The sequence below is a fragment of the Phaethon lepturus genome, unplaced genomic scaffold (genome assembly GCF_000687285.1).
Source record: "Phaethon lepturus isolate BGI_N335 unplaced genomic scaffold, ASM68728v1 scaffold11611, whole genome shotgun sequence".
Taxonomy (NCBI): Eukaryota; Metazoa; Chordata; class Aves; order Phaethontiformes; family Phaethontidae; genus Phaethon; species Phaethon lepturus.
In genome coordinates this window covers 5,803-23,698 of record NW_010515564.1, presented here as the reverse complement: position 1 = coordinate 23,698, position 17,896 = coordinate 5,803, and the positions used below count along the sequence as shown (strand labels likewise).

The 17,896-nt window shown below is 38.9% G+C and overlaps 1 protein-coding gene across 1 annotated transcript in view; it reads right to left on the bottom strand.

Moving 5' to 3' along the window:
- The window catches only part of RNF130 (ring finger protein 130), a gene marked incomplete at its 5' end in the record, with an annotated part of 28,927 nt that overhangs the window by 5,233 nt on the left and 5,798 nt on the right, over positions 1-17,896 (bottom strand). Inside the window, 2 exons of the mRNA XM_010295809.1 lie at positions 336-586; positions 13,922-14,116. Of these exons, the coding sequence (XP_010294111.1) occupies positions 336-586; positions 13,922-14,116 (446 nt within the window). The remainder of the gene's footprint in view (positions 1-335; positions 587-13,921; positions 14,117-17,896) is intronic.

The window sequence follows — 17,896 nt, the reverse complement described above, 5'->3', positions numbered from 1 at the left end:
CTACACTATACAAGTTCATTCACAATTTAACTTTCCTTCCCGTTCTCAATGTATATACAGTAAGTATTTTTCAGCCAACATAGAATCTATCTTCCTCTTGGACTTATTAAGACAATTCTTTCCTGTCATGTAATACGAGCTTGTACTGGTGCTGCTCAGGATGAAAACTCTTTGCTATATAAAAATCCTTGTCCAGGAACATGCTCTGCCTTAGAACAAAGAGGTTCTGAATACTAGTTTGATGGACATTCCTTAGAAATTATTTGTTCTCTATTGACTACTGTATACAGAAATATCACCTCCAGAACGTAAAGAAAAAAAAGAAGTCTCCTTACCTGATTCCTGTCACGTGCACTTGTATACCTGATCTTCTGGATGAAGTAAAATATTAACCATGCTGAAGAAATTATCATCAAAACAATGAATGATATTGACACAAAGACTAGAGATCCCCGACTGAAGTTTTTTGGAGGAACCCGGGACCCCACTGCTATTGCCATCAGGACAGAGATATTCTTTTCCAAATAATTCAGGATCTCCTTAACCTTTGATTCTGTAATCATGACAGCAACAATGTCTCCAGTTCCTATAAAAAGAGAAAAACATTTAATTTACATTTAAAATTAACATGGTACGCTGCTGACGAGATTTTCCAATGCACAGCCATTCGACAAATCAGATAATTTAATGTAAGCCATCCATGGCACTAGGAACATGCTACTGGGCACTCAACTCATGGCTTGTCCTTCAAACCTGCATTTTCAAATTAGGGCATTAACATGCAAACTGTCTGCAGCTCCACACATAGTAACAGATCTCTACTGGTGGTTACACAGCACTTCCCACATTATAATTACTGTGTGCAGTCTGAAGTAGCTTTAAATTTGTTCCAGATTTGAAGCTGTGAATACCTAAATAGGTAACTCCCAGAAAAACATTTAGAAGACAAGTTCAGTGATATTGCTAGAGTGGTCTTAGTATACACAGTGCTGCATACAGGTTGCTCTGGAGAGTTATGCAAGTTCTCCTGTATGGTTATGAGGCTTTCACATGCCACGAAGGTTGTCAAGGACCTGTAAATCACACTTGCAGCACAGAAGCAACAAAGCCAAATTTCTACGTACATCACTTCAGAAGTGAAGCACTTCAGTAAGTAATAAATCTGGCTGCAAAGTAGGAGAAATTAAAACAAAACAAAAAAAAGCCCCAAAAAATCTTGGCAGAAGTTTGAGTGCTGATTTTATCACCCATACAAAGACACACTTGATAAGATCACAAAGAGGCTTCAGCTTCATCAGCTCCATTTTGAATGTGTATCCCATCTGCTTTTCATAGTGTCCTGCCTCTAGACTACCTCCTGTCCCAAAGGGAAGATTCTTGGCAGATGGATAATAAGAGAATTAAACCACAGGACTGCTGAAAAAAAGAACAAAAATCACCCGCAGAGCAGAGAGAGTACCTATGTTTTAAAAGCAGAGGCCCCATGAAGAAGAGGATCTTGAACTCATGGCAATTCTGATGTAAGTTCAAAGAAATTAAACTTTATAGGAAAGCCAAAGCCAGAAATAAAGCCTTATGAGTGCCATTCTTATTCATCCAGATCTATTTGCTTCCTAAATGAAAACCTCTTTCAAGACCTATTTTCAAAATGCCTGCAAAGTCTGCTCATCTGTTTGCTCCATCTGCTCGCTCCAATTCACATTCCCCCAGAAAGGAACTGTATAATGCAGGCGACTTCCAACACCAAGATTCTGGATTTAGAGTGGATTTAAGTTATGGAGAACCTAATGTGACAGTGAAGAGAGAACATGAGTTCCTATTTTAACACCAGGAATTTGTTCAAAGTCTTTTAATAAAAATCTGATTTTTAATAAGTTATTGTATGCACAAAATTATGTGGAAGACCCAAAAGAGCAGCATCTTTGAAACCCAGGGCACAGTAAGTGAGGATGACAGACCCAGACAGCTACATAATTTTCCAAAATGGGGGCTTTAATACAGTTGTATAACAGTCTTAAACGTTCTCATTACTCTTTCCATTCACCATGCCAAGTAGTAACTTTTACAGTCACTATCCTCAGTTTTCAAAGCAAGTTCCCTGACACTGGTGGTGTGGATTGTGCTGACAGAACTACTTAGAAGAATTAAAGCTGATAATCTCAAAAATTAAGATTTACACAATTATTTAAAAAATATTTAAATATTTTTAATACCCCCAAATTGTTTTCCCCCAGAAATGTCAACTTTTCTTTATTTGAAATTGAAATGGTAAAGACATTCATGCCTTGTCCTAGTAACATCAGTCTAAGTAGGAAAAGAATGTTCAGTGTTTCCTTCTGGATGAGTATTTTTGAAACAAGTGTCACAGTAACTCAAAAGCTTTGAATAGCAATGAAAACCCAACACAATTTATGGATGCAACTTAGTTAATCACTAGTATATCACAGCTTCACACAAGGTCCACTTTAGTCCAGCTCTCCAGAGACACTTCAGTTGGAGATGTACTGAGTTTGGTTTCATGCAAGCTAACCAAGACATTCAGTAGGCAGCAAAGCTCAGAAACGGGGTAAAAATCTACCCCTTGCTTTATTTTCAGAGGAAATCTACTCAGATTCCTATTTGTCCAGTTGGGAAGAGTCCCTGCCCAGACTTGCAGCAGTTAATTACAGGACAAGAGGCACCTTTCTCGCAAGATTCCATACGCAGATGCAGCACATGCTCCTGACACCCTAAAATTCGACAGTCATCTGCAGCTCAGATGGTGCAAGATCAATCAAGAGCAGATAATTTATACTGCTTGATATTTTCCCCAGGCTTCGCTTCTGTTCTTCATATCTAGTTCGGATAGCGAAGAAAGGCGAGGAAGCATGCGGGGGGACTTGTATTCCCTAGAGCAAATGTTCTGCTGAGCTTCCCCAGTGCGTATTTATTTGCACCAAGGAATTATGTTAGTATCAAAGTATCAGTCAGAAGCACTCAATGAGGCATTCTGACACGATTTACAGTTATCTGCAAAGCAAAGCTGACTAAGATCTTCTGATACTAGTCCAGCTCTGTCTGAATCAAAAGCTGAAGCCTCTACCTATTCCCTGCTGCCCAGGGAGTGTGACAAGGCTGACAATCTGTCATGCTTTTTATATAAAGCCCAGCACAAAGGGAACCTCTGGCATCACTGCAAAGTGATTTGCATTCCAAATGACTCAACTGGGAACCGGCAAAGTGCTACTGCTGCTTCTGACCCTGCGAGAGCCAAGGAGAACTGCAGAAGAGAAAAATAAATTGTGTCTGTTTAACATCTTGAAGCTCAGTGGCAACTGGGACTTGGTTCATCCATATTTTTGTCAGGGGCATCACCCTAAATAATTTTAGCAAAAGCTCCCTGTTTGAGAACAATTGGGGACAGGAGGAGACACCGACTCATTTATTTTAAGCACCTTGAATCCTTGCATTTCTGAACCTTAAGCAGAAGAAAAATCCTCAGGTGAACACAGAAAGACTAACAATGTTTGTAAAAGTTAGAATATGGTCTTACTACATAATCTTATGCAAAGCAATACTCTCCTCAGCGAAGAACACAGTGTCCAGAGAAAAGAAGATGGCATGCTAATGGTAACTAAAGCCAATGAACTACACACTCAACCGTAGATGACAAGCTAGGACAGACAGCAGGCATAAATATTGACGCCTCTAAGTATAAATCATTTAATTGCTATAATCCAAACCCAGACAGCTCTTTCTAGCTTGCAACTTTACCATGTGCATCTTTAATTAGGTTATATAACTGTATGTATGAAAAGGGATGAAGTTGCAATTAATCATTAAATCTATGTAATATTACATTGGGAGAGGAGAAGAAAGAAACTTGAAAGCTGAGAAGACACTAAAAACAAGAAGATGGGGAAAAAAGCAACATCCAGAAGTTTCCTGTAAAGCTCCTAAGAAAACTGCTTTGCTCTCTCACTAACCTACCCATGTCTCCTAGCACTTCTAAAAGAGCACATTTAGAAAGTCAAGAGAAAGTAATCTCAAAGCAGAAGTACTAGTCTCACCACAAGCAAGTAATTGTTTCCTTTTGTGTTTGTTTTGTTGATTCTTGACTACCAAATGTTTGCCCAAAGCTCAGAATATGGACAACTATGGCCAGGATACCAAGCTAAAGAAAGGCATGGTTCAAAGAGCAGACTTCAGATATCTTTGATCCATCTACCACCATCTTAGAGGATGCAGGGAATGGCAGGCTGGCAAAGTGCAACTGCCAAACAGCTGATTTTTATTTTTTTTCCTCTCCTCAGGCTTGTGAACAGCCCAAGCAGCTGTTTAGTTAATACTCAGGGAGAAGGACAGGTGAGACAATTCCTCCTGGGCATCTGAGCAACCTGGCACCGAACTGCTGCTACTGCTGCAATGCTTCAACCACCTTCTTGCAGATGGGAAACGTGTGGCAAATGTGGAACCACCTGCAAGAGGCACCGAACTACTTTGATTTGATGTAACAAGGTTTGCAGAGAACTGATAATTAAGTCAGATACTCAAAACAAAGGCTATTTTCAGCTCAATTCCCTAAGTCTTCGACAGTGCCTGCTGATGCTGCAGACACAGCATGAAGCAGATAGACCACGCTCATCTCATGCTTGTGAAAGAGTATCGTTCTCTCTTTAAATAGCAGACAATTTTAAATTGTAACTGAATCCTTTCATGACTTCATTCTGAAAAACCTAAACTTAACAGACATTTAGCTGAATAATTACAGTGGTGGAAATTTCAGAGTACTTTCTTAAAAAAAGCAAACAAAATCCCCACCTTCCCAATAAAGGTAAAGAATGGTGCACTGTCACTTGCAGGCTGGATTCAGGGAGTGATTCAGACACTGAAATGTCACTGCCAATTTGACTGCAACAATCAGAACATCATAACGATAATGTAATTGGAAATAAAACTGCCCATCTTCACAAACCAGAGTTCCCTATTCTTCTATTAAAATCCTGTAACTGTATGCTAAGCATTTCTGAACATGTTATATCAGAAATAAAAATACAGCATCACACGCTATTCAGTACCCAGGAAAAGGGATCAGTCCTATTACTGTGAGTGACAGATTTCTTGGAATAACATTAAGTAACAGTGAAAGCACTCCAACAGAATTTGGGAGCCCACAAAATGTCAAAAAAGAAAACAGGAAAGCACAAATGAAGTGCTATGGTTATAGATGAAGTTTTGAGACACCGATGGAGAGTTCTGTGGAAACACCAGAAGACATCTGCGCTGGAAGGGAGCAGAGGCAGAAGCAAGAATTACCCCTACAAGGTAAGGGATTTAGCCACAGAGGATATAATCCATGGAAGCCACAAGGTGATGAAATGGGAAAAGGCATACTAAGCTGTATGCAAAGCTGCACTGCTAGAAAAGGTGGGCTTGGGGAGCACCGCTTTTAAATATAAATTCCATAGTACTTAATAATGTTGGGGAAAAATACACAAATTATTCATATACCTTAGAATTTTAGTCTGAGAGAAGACAGAGGAATTCATCTTGAAGAGTAAGTCCTACATTCTAAAACAGGCTTTTGGAAAAGCCGACACCAAGAGGAAGATCCTTGGCATATATTCAGAGTGATTAAAAAAGGTCTAGCTGCACATATTTTTATTTTGATCTAATCAGAAAGTAAACAAGAGCATATCCAAGCTGTCAACACACGAGTGCTATCTCAAGAGTAAAATATCTTTTTTTTGGGACTGAGATGTCCCAAACCAAATACTTCTGAAAACAGAAAAATCCCATAGTACCTGTCAGTTATTTAGTTCTAAGCAAGGCAAGAATTTAATGTTAAGAATACACATAAATTTTAGAATGGGTAGCATTTTAAAACATTTTTCTTCCTGTTGCTTTTAGAACATTGAAAATGTTGAATTTTTGTCTGTATATAAACACTTACTTCAGGATGCCTATTTTATGTAGCGTCAGACACCAGAACAGATGTTATAACACTACCGTGAGAAAATTGTAAAGGACAGCAGTATATGAAGCTGTTACCTAGAAGTTAGGCTTTCACAGGATGCATCAGTTAAACACAACCAGTGGAACAACTAGCTATCCCAAAACATTGAGCAGGTATTTGCAGAAATCACAAGTCTCTTCACTACACAAACCTATGCAAAACAACCAGGGGAATAAGAAAAAAAAAACCTCTTTTCTGGGGCTAAAACTTGAATTCTCACTGTCTGCTGAAGAGGACAAGGAAGTAGATATTCAGGTTCAGTGAGAACCAGGCTTCTATGAATTGCAACAGAAATACAGTCAAGTTATGTCTGAAGAACACTCAAAACTCTTGACAGCAGCAGAAAGAGCTTCAACAGATTTCACTCTGCCAGGGTAAGAAAGGGCACTGCACTATACCCTCTAAGTACGCCTACATACACTTTAGTATTTTGAAATACATCATGTATTGCTGTACTGCTAGCAGACATGTGATGGATGTTCACAAAGTTCTGCTCCTTTAAGAAAAACAGGCATATGATTGTGGCATATGATTAGAAAACCAGAAACAGCAAGAGAAGCTTTCCAAAGATGGGTGTGTCACAATTAACTTCAAAACAAATATTAAAGCCTAATCAGACTCTTGTTGCGCTAGCCTGTAGCGCATTAAATTAAGTCCATAGGTGATAAATAATAATCTTCTAAGGAGGAATGATCTTTCCAATGCCCATCCTCCTTCATTAAACAAGAAATGATGCGTCAGTATAATGCTCTTGCCGTATTTTATATCAGCCTTATAATCTACTATGACTAAGAGTTCCTAAAAGGAGCGCTAAATAACAAAATCAGTTGAGGAAAGTGTTGGGCCATATTTAGATTACAACCGCTGACACATTATTTCATAACCCAGTCGCTCTATCCTGACACTCAAGGAGATGCTTCTTACAGAGAAATCTGCATAAGATCAAAACAGGGAGTCGCAGCTAAACCCTCCTGCTTTATTCACGAGTCCAAACCACACTGACACACCTGAGATGGGGGAGTTATGCCCTGCACTTCCTCGAGCTTGACAAGGTCCAGCTGTCTCTGCTACACCCAGCGTACACTACTCAAGAACACCAACGCTTACAGTCCCTCCAAGGTACAAGACAGTATCAGCATGTAGAAGAGAGGCGTTGGGCTTGGGCTTCACTGCAGGTCATTTCCTCTCCATCAGCTCACCCAGAGAGCTCCTTTCCATCTTCCATCCTAAGTCAGATGACACTAAGCACTGCTGAAGAATTAAGATCCTTCTATTAAGCTAGAAGATGCATCCATCTCTTCTCTAAGCCTCCCACAAATTCCTGAATCTCTGCCCCATCTTGATTTTAGAAGGCAAAAATACGCTACCTGAACGCTTCTCATGGGCACCAGGACAGATTCATGGCTGGGCTGAGATGGGAGGAGCACCAGAAGGAAGAATTTATACATCTCCAGAACCAGAGCTGTAGCAGAGTTCACTTAAAATGGTAAGGACACGGGGTTCGGGGGTTTGGGTTTTTTTTGTTGCCCCTCACTTTTGACTGCCTTGATCATTCTACCTGTATCCCATATTCCCTTTCTGTAGTTCTGGGAATGACACTTATTTTTATAAAAAAATATATATATATTTAATGCATGTGACCTCTTGGTTTCTTTACACTAGGGAAAAGCAAGCCTAAATAAGGGAAAAGCAGACAATGATTTTTACAGACATACCACACAACTCTCTTCTCTTTTAGCAATGCTTCTTTGCATCTACTTGCACTACATTTTTTTTTTTGAAAAGGAAACGGACATTCCACTTAAATAATGCCGGAAGACTAAAAAAAACTTGGTACAAAGGAATTTATCATTTTACCATGCCCTTTCCACAATCTGTGCACAGATTTTTTTTCTTTCATTCTCATAGTTTTACAAGGCATTTAACTATGTATTATGGTGAATAAACTCTATTTGCAGTCCTATTTAATGAATACTTTTACTGTTAAGGTATTAGTATCCTAACAAAGTAGACCAAATTTTGTATTCAAACCTTGAACAAATGCAAATAAAAAGCAGAAGGGTAGCATTAAGTTTTGACTAGAGGAATGGTGTAATCCTAACATATGACACACTACTGAAAAAGGGTTCGTTCCTCATGTCACAATTTCACTTATTTCTAAAATACGTAATTCTATCTTCAAAAGATATTTCTGCTTATTTGAAAACAACCTTTCTGCATGTATACTTCTGAACGATGTCCAAAACCTGTTACCTTAAATCTGGACCTAACACCCAAGCACTGATTACGGTGTCACATTCTTGATTAATCAATAATATTAATGTAATGTAGGCCTTACTGGTCCATTCATCAATTTAAAACACACTTGGATTTTGATAACTAAAACTCTCCGTAATGTTGCATTCTGTGACCTGTGACCAGGTACTAGTAGGTGGCTCCCATTTTGCTACTTCTGGATAGCAGTTCGCATTCCCAATAATAGCATTTGGAGCTAAAAAACCCAAGGATTTCTAAGAAGGGTGATCTGTCATGCTCATGTGTTTTCTTCTATCTACAGACAACCTCCATATAGATCCATCAATCTGTACAGTCATTCCAAACAAGTTCAGCAAGGCATGAAAGAGAAACGGCGAGAGTACCTTACCCAAGGACACTACAAAATATTTTTAGAGCTTCATAAATAGCATATTCATAGATTGATATCATAAATTTGATCCCACTGAATCCATAGAAATTACTCTGCTGCTGGAGCTCACACTTTGGATAAGAAAAAGAATGTAATTACTTACAGTCTCTAACAGTCCCGTGGGCCTTTTCACAGTCACAGAACTAATTACCCTTTCAGTTGGCTAAGGAAAAATGGGCCTAACTGCTGTTATTTCAGTTGTGTATGAAGCATATTCTATGCAAAAACACTGGTAAGAAGCTCCACAAGGCACGGAGGCTATGTTAGCTTTGTAAAGGGGTTTCCCTGGCTTATCTTGGGAAAGTGCCTCCTTATGGTCCAGAATCTGTGCTTCAAACACATTCCTCTCCACACCTTGTTAAGTGTCAGACACCTCACCTACTGCAGGACAGATTTTCCTGATGGATACACCCCCAAGAAATCCCGTAGGAAATAGGATTAACTGTAATGCTGTTGACACTCGTTCCCCACATTTTCAATTAGCAAATATAAATAGTAAACAACATAAAATTATCAAAGATATGTAAACTATGGTTAGACTATTGGGCCTCGTTTTGCCTTTTTTAAAGCTTCAACTTCAACGACTCATCTCTCCTTCCTTTTCACTAATATTCCAGGGTAAATTAATAATAATAAATTCTAATAACAATACTGTAATATAAAACTAGTTAGCTAGTGGATTAGAAGCAGGTCTCAGCAATCCAGGGAAAGTTTTGCAGTGGATTTGGTATAGAGATGAAATACTCGTCAGCACACATTTGTGCAAGATAATCTGCAATGCACCCTGCCACAGCTTTCACGCATCAGTTCAGCTTACAGTTACATAAAAAGACATTCGTGAGAAAAAGGCAGGCAGCAGAGGAAGAGATGTGCTGCACGCAGCGAGTGCCACAACCGAGGAGAGCGGCACTTCCACTGCTGGATCTCCAGTCTACGCTACCCACCCCGAACTAGGGCAAGGATACGGAATAGCCATTAGATGGCAACAACTCCAAATTACTTCCTGTCCCTCCTGTCTCTGACCCAGTGACCTAAAATAAGTCACATAAAATACGTTCAGTTTTATCACAGTTCAAAGCAAGTACAGACCTTGCTTCCTGAGCTAGCGTGCTTTGTAGGCGAAGAGAGGGCCATCAGAAGTCCTCCCCTTGGAAGGAAGCGGTTTCTGGAAGCCAGGGCTGGGCAGCTCTCCCGCAGTTCTACAGCAGGGGACCGTCATCTTCTGTGCACATCACGGAACAGAAACACCTTCTTGCAGAAAACGAGTGCATCGTTTCTTTAGAAGTGCAGTGAAGACTGACCCTGATAGGATGTCTGCAGTTTGCTCTAAAGACTTTAAAAGACTTATCTGTATCAGGTAAATCCTCTGAGAAAGGTATGCTATTCAAAAGGTGTCTAAATACCTCAAGAGATTTCTTCAGCACTGATGAACAGTAGTTACTGGAATCCAGCAGCTTCATTTTGACAGACTCTTTTAGACTTGTTTATATTTTTACACTTATATTCCATAAATTCTGAGTATGAAATTTTAACTTCTTTGGCGTCTATTCTTTTCTACAAATCCAAATAAAAATCTAGATTTTAATAGAGATCTAACTATTTTGTACTTGACAGGACTATCTACACCACACACAAACAAAAAAAGAATTAAAATGCTATTTTACCTGCATTTCCTTCCTATTGCCATAATTTATTACAAGGGAGACAGCTACTACATATTTTGTCTACCACATAGGTTCTTTTTCACATTAGACAATATTTGTTCTACTTTAACAGAAGTAGCAAGCAAAACCACTCATAAAACTGCCTTCCTGCCAGTGATATCATAGTCTAACATAACCTATGCTGGGAAAGACATCCTTCACTTAGGTTGACACATCGTCCTTCACTTAGGACATCCACAAGAATGCGTAAAAATGTTTATTTTACATGCACACAGTAATACATACAAGGATATACCCAGAGAAAAGAAAATACTGTTGCAAATAACATGAACAGAAATCTGTTTTTTTAAAAAAAGTTCACCAACTCCTTAAGGTTAATACCTGTTTTAAAACTCAACTTGAAGTTGAAAGGGCAGAGACTTAGTAGATTATCACAGAAGAAAAAGCAAATTCTGATATAGGAATAGAAACTGCCCATCTGACATGGTGATGACAGACTGATTCAAGAGTGACAGTTGTTATCTAGCCACCAGAAGGAATTTATATACTGTTAAGTAATATGCTGAGTACGAACAAATTTCCGTAAGATTAAAATTTTCAAATGTGTGTTCAAGCATAAAATAACCTGGATAAAATACTAATCCCGTAGGTGAGAATTGCTTACTGAGCTCTTTTCACAGGGAATCACCTCTCTGCAGGTGGGCAACATCTGTAAATCCACGTAATATTTTACTTATTTTTAGCACTGACGTTCCCTAAGCTGGTGATTGGAATTCATGCAAGTATCCATGTAGGAAAGTGTGCAGTTCACATTGTGCATTATCAGCAGCTGCCACTTTCCTCTCTGCTTCACCAGGAAGACAGAATATTCCTAAGGTTTGGTATGCAGCAGTATAAAAATTACATTACAGTGATATAAAGTGACACAATGTCTATTTTCACCTCTCTGTGGAAGGAAGACAGAGCCATGAACCTGGTGGTCATAATACAGTTGTGAAACTGCCTTGCGAAGAATGTATTTTTAAAAGAAAAGAGGAATACTGCACAGCACAAGATAACATATGGAAATAAGATCAACTTGGTGCCTCACCTTCATTTACACTTTATATCAACTCTATTTAATTGATTCAGCAGCAGAACAGCTATCAAATACAAAGGGTCAACTCCTCCCGACCTTTAGGGATAGAAAATACTAAAGAGAAGAGATGTAGGGCACTGAAATATCTAATTAGCAGATGATGTGGTCGCTCACGACCTAAGAAGCATACAAGCAGTGATATGATTGAAAAGGCAGAAAAAGGAAGAGAAGAGGGTGCCTGGAATGTGTAAAACACAACATTTGTTTGAATAGGCTCGTCACGTAAGCGTAGGTTCATGAATCTATACCCCATTTAGAATAATTCTCACTGAGGGGAATGCTGGATTCCAAACCCTCCCTGTGCTGAGGCTAACACCAAAGGACTAGTCTACATCTCAGTTACACACACTTGCAGTTCTTACATCAAGCAAACAGGAAGTTATTTATAGGAAGCTCTGCAAAGCACAGATTGCAAAGGAGATCCCTTACATGACCATGGTGCAATCAAAACAAGAGCTGTGGAGCAACATTCCTCTTTGGTACCGCGCGGTGCTAAGGTGGTACTTCAGTTCTAGATAATTACTTTTAGTCCATCTCATAGTTTGAACACTTCAAGTCCAATATTAATTTTGAGGTTGTGCCTACAGCCCAAATCAGTGACTGAGATTCCAGTATACCAGGGACTGAGTACACACAGCTAAAAAGCAGTATCTCAAATGCTCAAAGAAAAAATATGCATCATCTCCACTAATTACATTTTTTTAAAGCTTGCCATGAGTAAATGTTTGGAAGCCAACATGCTTATTAAGTCAACAGTATTAGCTTTTTTCCCAAACAGCAAGTATCCAAACAGCTGCCTGACTAGCTTATAAGACATTATTTCACCTACAGCAGCTCTCATGTTTTATAACTTGAGACATTATTTCAATCTACCAGAACCACTGGACCTATTGGTAGAGTTTCAAAGGCAAGACACTAGTCTTCAGAGCTGAAGCACCGAGTGAACAAGGGTTTCCTAATAACAGACAGACACCATCCCATTGCTATGAAAGCACCTACCAAATCTAACAACGTTATGAGAAAGAAGGTATTAAAATGATAATCAAACCCATTATATAATTTAACATGTATTAGAGCAAACAATACTAGAGCTGTGTTGTTATTGGTAGCCTTTTTTCTGCCACAGTAAGGTATTACAGGCCACAGGAGAAGTCACAAGTCATTCCTAAACAGAGACTGCCGACCTTACAATCTCAAAGGTATTTCAAAGAGAGACCAGAGCTGAAGGTTCTACATCAGCAGAGGGTGGCAAAAAAAAAAAGAAAATGACATAAAAGGGAGGTGGTAAAAAGCATTTCACTAGAATATGGGACTTTTTGCCTGCAGATTACGTGTCTAAGGAAGGTACCCAAGATAAAAATTGTCAACAGGCTTTGAATTGCTACACAGAGGTCAAAATCTCCCTGGAAAATTTCTGTGGTATACAGAATTGGGAAGGTCAAACCCCACTAAACCAGAAGCAGCCACAAGACATTTCCCATGTGAAAAGAGAGAGAAAGAAGCAACCACAGCACTTTAGTAAAAAAATTCAATTCTACTTGTGTGACAATATGCAGAGCAAGAATTAGGAAATTCCAGTTTCCAAGCAACCCCCTATGCTTAAAGAAAAAGGACTGAAAATATTCTAGGGAAAAAAAAGCTGCCAGCAGTACAGCCATCAAATACAGAAATATGCCTTTTCTGATTAAGCTGAATAATTCCAAACTAAGAAAGTCTTCTGGGGAAATGAAAAAAGTAGTTATCAGAATTGTGAAAACAATTTTTAACCAAGGAGAACTGTTATATATCAGGCTCCCACCGGTTAAAGTAACTCATTAGTAACAGCAAAATTTTGCACATAGATAGCCCTAAAAAAGTAGAAGTCCAGTATTTCATCATATAGTCTAATTCTAGACAACTGCTCTCCAAATCACTAAGTTTTGTTGATTCCTGTATGGCACTCGAAGACACAAGGTAGAAAGAGAACCCTCTGTGAACTGTCATTACAAAAAGCGTGCGAGCTCAGATCCCAATGTAACTGTTAACATTTGAATGTCCCCACCATAACAGCAGGTTGAAGACATGCTACTATAAAATTTTTCGAGGTACAGATGCTTTGTAAAACTCTAGACCTTCGTCATAAAGTAGCTTTTCTTCTTCAGCAAGGTTTTAAACAGACTGCTCCTAAGATCTTACAGGTATTTCCTCACTCCGAGACACCCGTATCTCCACCGCAGAGGAAAGTTTCCTCACTGCGTAAAACGTACACGAAAGGAAAATAACTTCTCAGAATTATTGGCTTATTTCACTATACTGCGTACATGGAAACATCATTAGAGAACAAGCTATTTCAAATAGCATCCTTTGTGCACTGCCAACGGCTCTTTAGCAATAGTTTACATGGCAAAAGAGTACTCGGGCAAAAAAGAATTATAGTGAAAGAGATTGCGCTTTATTACCTTGATGAGTCATCGTGACAGGTTCTTCACTGGATATATTGTTGTAAATGACCACAGCTGTGGCATTATGTGAAGCTGCTCGCAGTATTTTCTCTCTAAAGGTACAGTTTCCTCGCTGGAGGAGAGCAATCCACTGCTTGGTGTTTGGTGGGACTTGGAAACGGGTTCGAGGGTCACAGCCCAGGCGATCTGCAACTGAAGTGGGAAATACATTTACACAGATGGTACTTTGTTCAAACAGGTGAAAGAAAAAAAACTAACTCCAAGTTTTAAGGTAACTGCATTCTTGAGGAAAAAAAAGACTCTTTAAAAAAAAAACCCCAAGTCTCGCGGGAAATACATTTACACAGATGGTACTTTGTTCAAACAGGTGAAAGAAAAAAAACTAACTCCAAGTTTTAAGGAGTTGAGAAAAAAAAGACTCTTTAAAAAAAAAAACCCAAGTCTCGCACACTGAAAGCTGTGACTATATGCCCGAGAATTAGGCTCACTAACACAAGCTATTTTTAACTCTAGTGCAACTAGAACAATGAATTCACATTTGAATTCATATTTGAATCAATACCTGCCTAGAGGCTGCAAAACATTAGAATATGGTTCCTAGGCTATAGGCGCTTCTGAAACAGCTGTTTATCAGTCATTCTGGGGAGTATAACCTTTCCTTCTTTCTAACGCAGTCATAAATATCACTGCAGTGGGAAGTGTAACTATACAAAGGAGGCTGTGAAAACAAGATTTCAGAGTTATCTGCCACATGCAGGCTACTGTAAAAATGGGCAATATTAAAAGCTGATCTTGTAAAACCCCAGCAGCTAACATCAGCTTTTTCCTTATGCATATTTTGTCTACAAGGAAATGCATTCAGACTCATAGAGAAACAAACGGTTTTGCAAACGCGACGCACTCAAGTTGTCAATTAAACAGGTATCGATGGCATAAAGAGTAACAGAAGTGGCAAATGCCGGATGTCTGAATTCAACAGTATGCAAAAAGCTCTTCTTTTGTTCTTTCTGACACTGAAACGTATCCTGGAACAACCCAAGCCCACACACAGCTATGTGCAAAAGGCGCAAAATGCGACGCAGAAGAGAACAGCTGAAACTCACGAAAGAAGTTTCTGTTTACACAACTGGAAACATGCGGTTTAGTCTGATACACTTGTCATATCATCAAAGGATTTTAGAAATTTAAGAGCCAACAGTAACTTACAATACAAATATATTTAGCCTTTCAAATGCCAAGAGTATAAGAATCTTCAGCTACTAAAAATAGTTGGGATAAACAATGATTTTTCAAGACATAAACAAACAATTTATTTGCATAATAGCTCTGAAAACACTACAGATCCTAAGAGCAATTCAAATGAAGTGTCCCATTAAATCTTTCTTTTGAAGAAGCGAGTTCTTCAGCATGGACTACGGGATTTCAGCAAAAGGTCTACCACAAAAAAATTCAGTTCAACATATTAGCTGCGAACAAAACAAAAGATCTTTTTAAGCATTCTCAGATTAACACGGCTCAGGTTAAAACCTGTGAGAAAGAAGATTCAAATGGCTAAAGGATCTCTTCCGAAACAAGAAAGAAAAACTTCTGCTCCCCTAAAGAAAACAAGCGCAGATGAATCTATACCATGGCAGTCGTACAGGAAATCATTGCATCTCTTAATTTGGACAAGAAGTGCCCCTCCCAGTTCCCCTGGAAGGAGGGTGGGGAGCCAGATATAAGCACATCCTTTTCACAATTGTTTTTCAAGGCTGTATTAGACATTTCAGACATGCAGGGCTATTTGCTGTGGTTTTGTACTTGCGTTTTTGTTTTATGCAGGGATCAGGGAAAATGTGAAATACAGATGCCTGAAGGCAAATTTTACAGAGTATCTTCTTACATCGCCCTGACATTATTACCCGAATCCCTCTGGAAATTGCTAGCTAGCACTGATCCACACGTGTCGTCCTGCAGCACGGGTGACGGCCGTCACGAACAGCAATTGCCATAGGAGGGCACTTGCACATCGACTGCACTTCTGGAGCTTCTTCTTGTCGTCTTAAATTTAGGACAACGGTACATTCTAAAAGGAATTATAGTCTTTTTTGGAAACGTGGTATAACACGGCACATATGCAACCAATCTTGATGTTCTCTGTTAAGATAAAAGCAGTTTACTATTTAATGCACGCTCTCCCCTTGTTCAGAACATTTCCACTTAAAAATGCAGGAGGGGCGAAGCACCAGCAGACTGTGATAGGAGGTTTCTCAAGCCTTGAAAGCTAAAAATCCCATCCTTCTCCAGTGCAATCACATTCAAGAATCTCAGGTGTGATGCATCCTTTGGAAAATACCATTCAATAAACAGCCACAATTCCATAGAAATCTCCTCAAACTGCTGAACTTAACTCTGAAAGTGGACACTACGGCCAACATAAATTTACTCAAAATACATGGGATGGATGAAGAGCAGTAATCCTACGGATTAGGTACAGTTTGCTTCAGTAGCACCACGCTCAAAACTAAAATACCAAATGAAAACAAAAATGGCCACAAAAATAGGGTAATAGGCTATTAGAATGAAAAATCATAAAAGCAATAAAAGGCAAAAGGCACCTTGAAAAGGCAGGCAGCATTCTCAAAAGTCTGTTACATAGTTCAGGTTTACAAAAATTTATGTTGGCACCTTTACATTTGTACAGCTTGAAATTTTTAGCTTAAAAACTGACAGAGAAAGTAGTAAGAGATAACAGAAGCTACATCTGTGGGAAAAGTAGTAGAAAATTTTCTGCCACGGTAGAGATCAAAGTCCCTCTCAGCTGTGGACAAAGCTACGAAGTGTCACTGGATAGAGCAACAGGGTTAGGAGACAAGATATTAAGAAAGAAAAGCTTTCCAGATATAGACCAACAAACACTGAAACACATACAGCATGTGATTCCTGACGAGGTGGATTCAGTATGTCCTAATGAAAATTTAACAGCTGACAGTATTATTTTAGAACTATTTAAGTCATACAAAGCCATTAAGGAAATTCTGGTTGTTTTAGATAAACCTGAACTGAGTAACTGTAAGTCACTTGAGATTTAATAAAAAGTCAAACCCCACTTTTCTTTACATTAGTGTCCTATTACACCACACAAATGTTAAGTAATCTTTTCACTTTTAACTAAATAAAATTCAGGAACAATAGTGAAAAGTCTGAGTTTTTCTGCTCGTCTTCTCGGTAGACTTAATACACTCTGAAACGAGTGAAAGTCTTAGAATCACGGTCACCCTTCTAGCATAGCAAGCTGGCTAAAATAAAACATCTGCTATACACCTAACGTGCCAGGCACATCAGTTGGCATTGTAAGGGACATGGATAAACTAAGTGTCGGCAAGAATCATCATCAATAGCTCTCCATTATAATGCCATCTATGCTCTGCTGTCCAAAGTCCACTGAGGATCTAAAAGACCAGGGCTTGCACATATTACCTGGATGATGTCCATGCCAGAATGAAAAGCAACTTCACATTAAATTAAAGTTATTCTAAAACAAATCACTTGCACATAAAAAGATATGATCAGAAGCCACTCATGTAATTTAATAATTTCAAAAGGTATAAGCATACAGAAAGCCATCTAAGTATGTTTCTCTATAGGTGTGCTTTCTGCCTTACTTGAAATACAAGTTATTTACTTTGCCTGCCTTTTCTCCGTGTCTATCTACATACCATGAATGTGTTGGCAAAAACCAATTTTCTGTTAAAAGTGGCAGTCTGCTGGGTTAAAGAGCTATGTACAGTGTTACTGTAAATATCTCCCTTCCTACCATAAGCCCCAACATCACGGAAGAGCCTCTTTATAGAAGGATCAGCTGCGATTTAAGTATCTGCCATTAGGCTCCACGTTTGTTTTCAACTTTAAGAGAGTTTCAGTTTCCTCTTGCAGAACACACAGGACTGCTCAACTTGCATATACTGTTTCTCTTTAAGCATTTTTATAAAT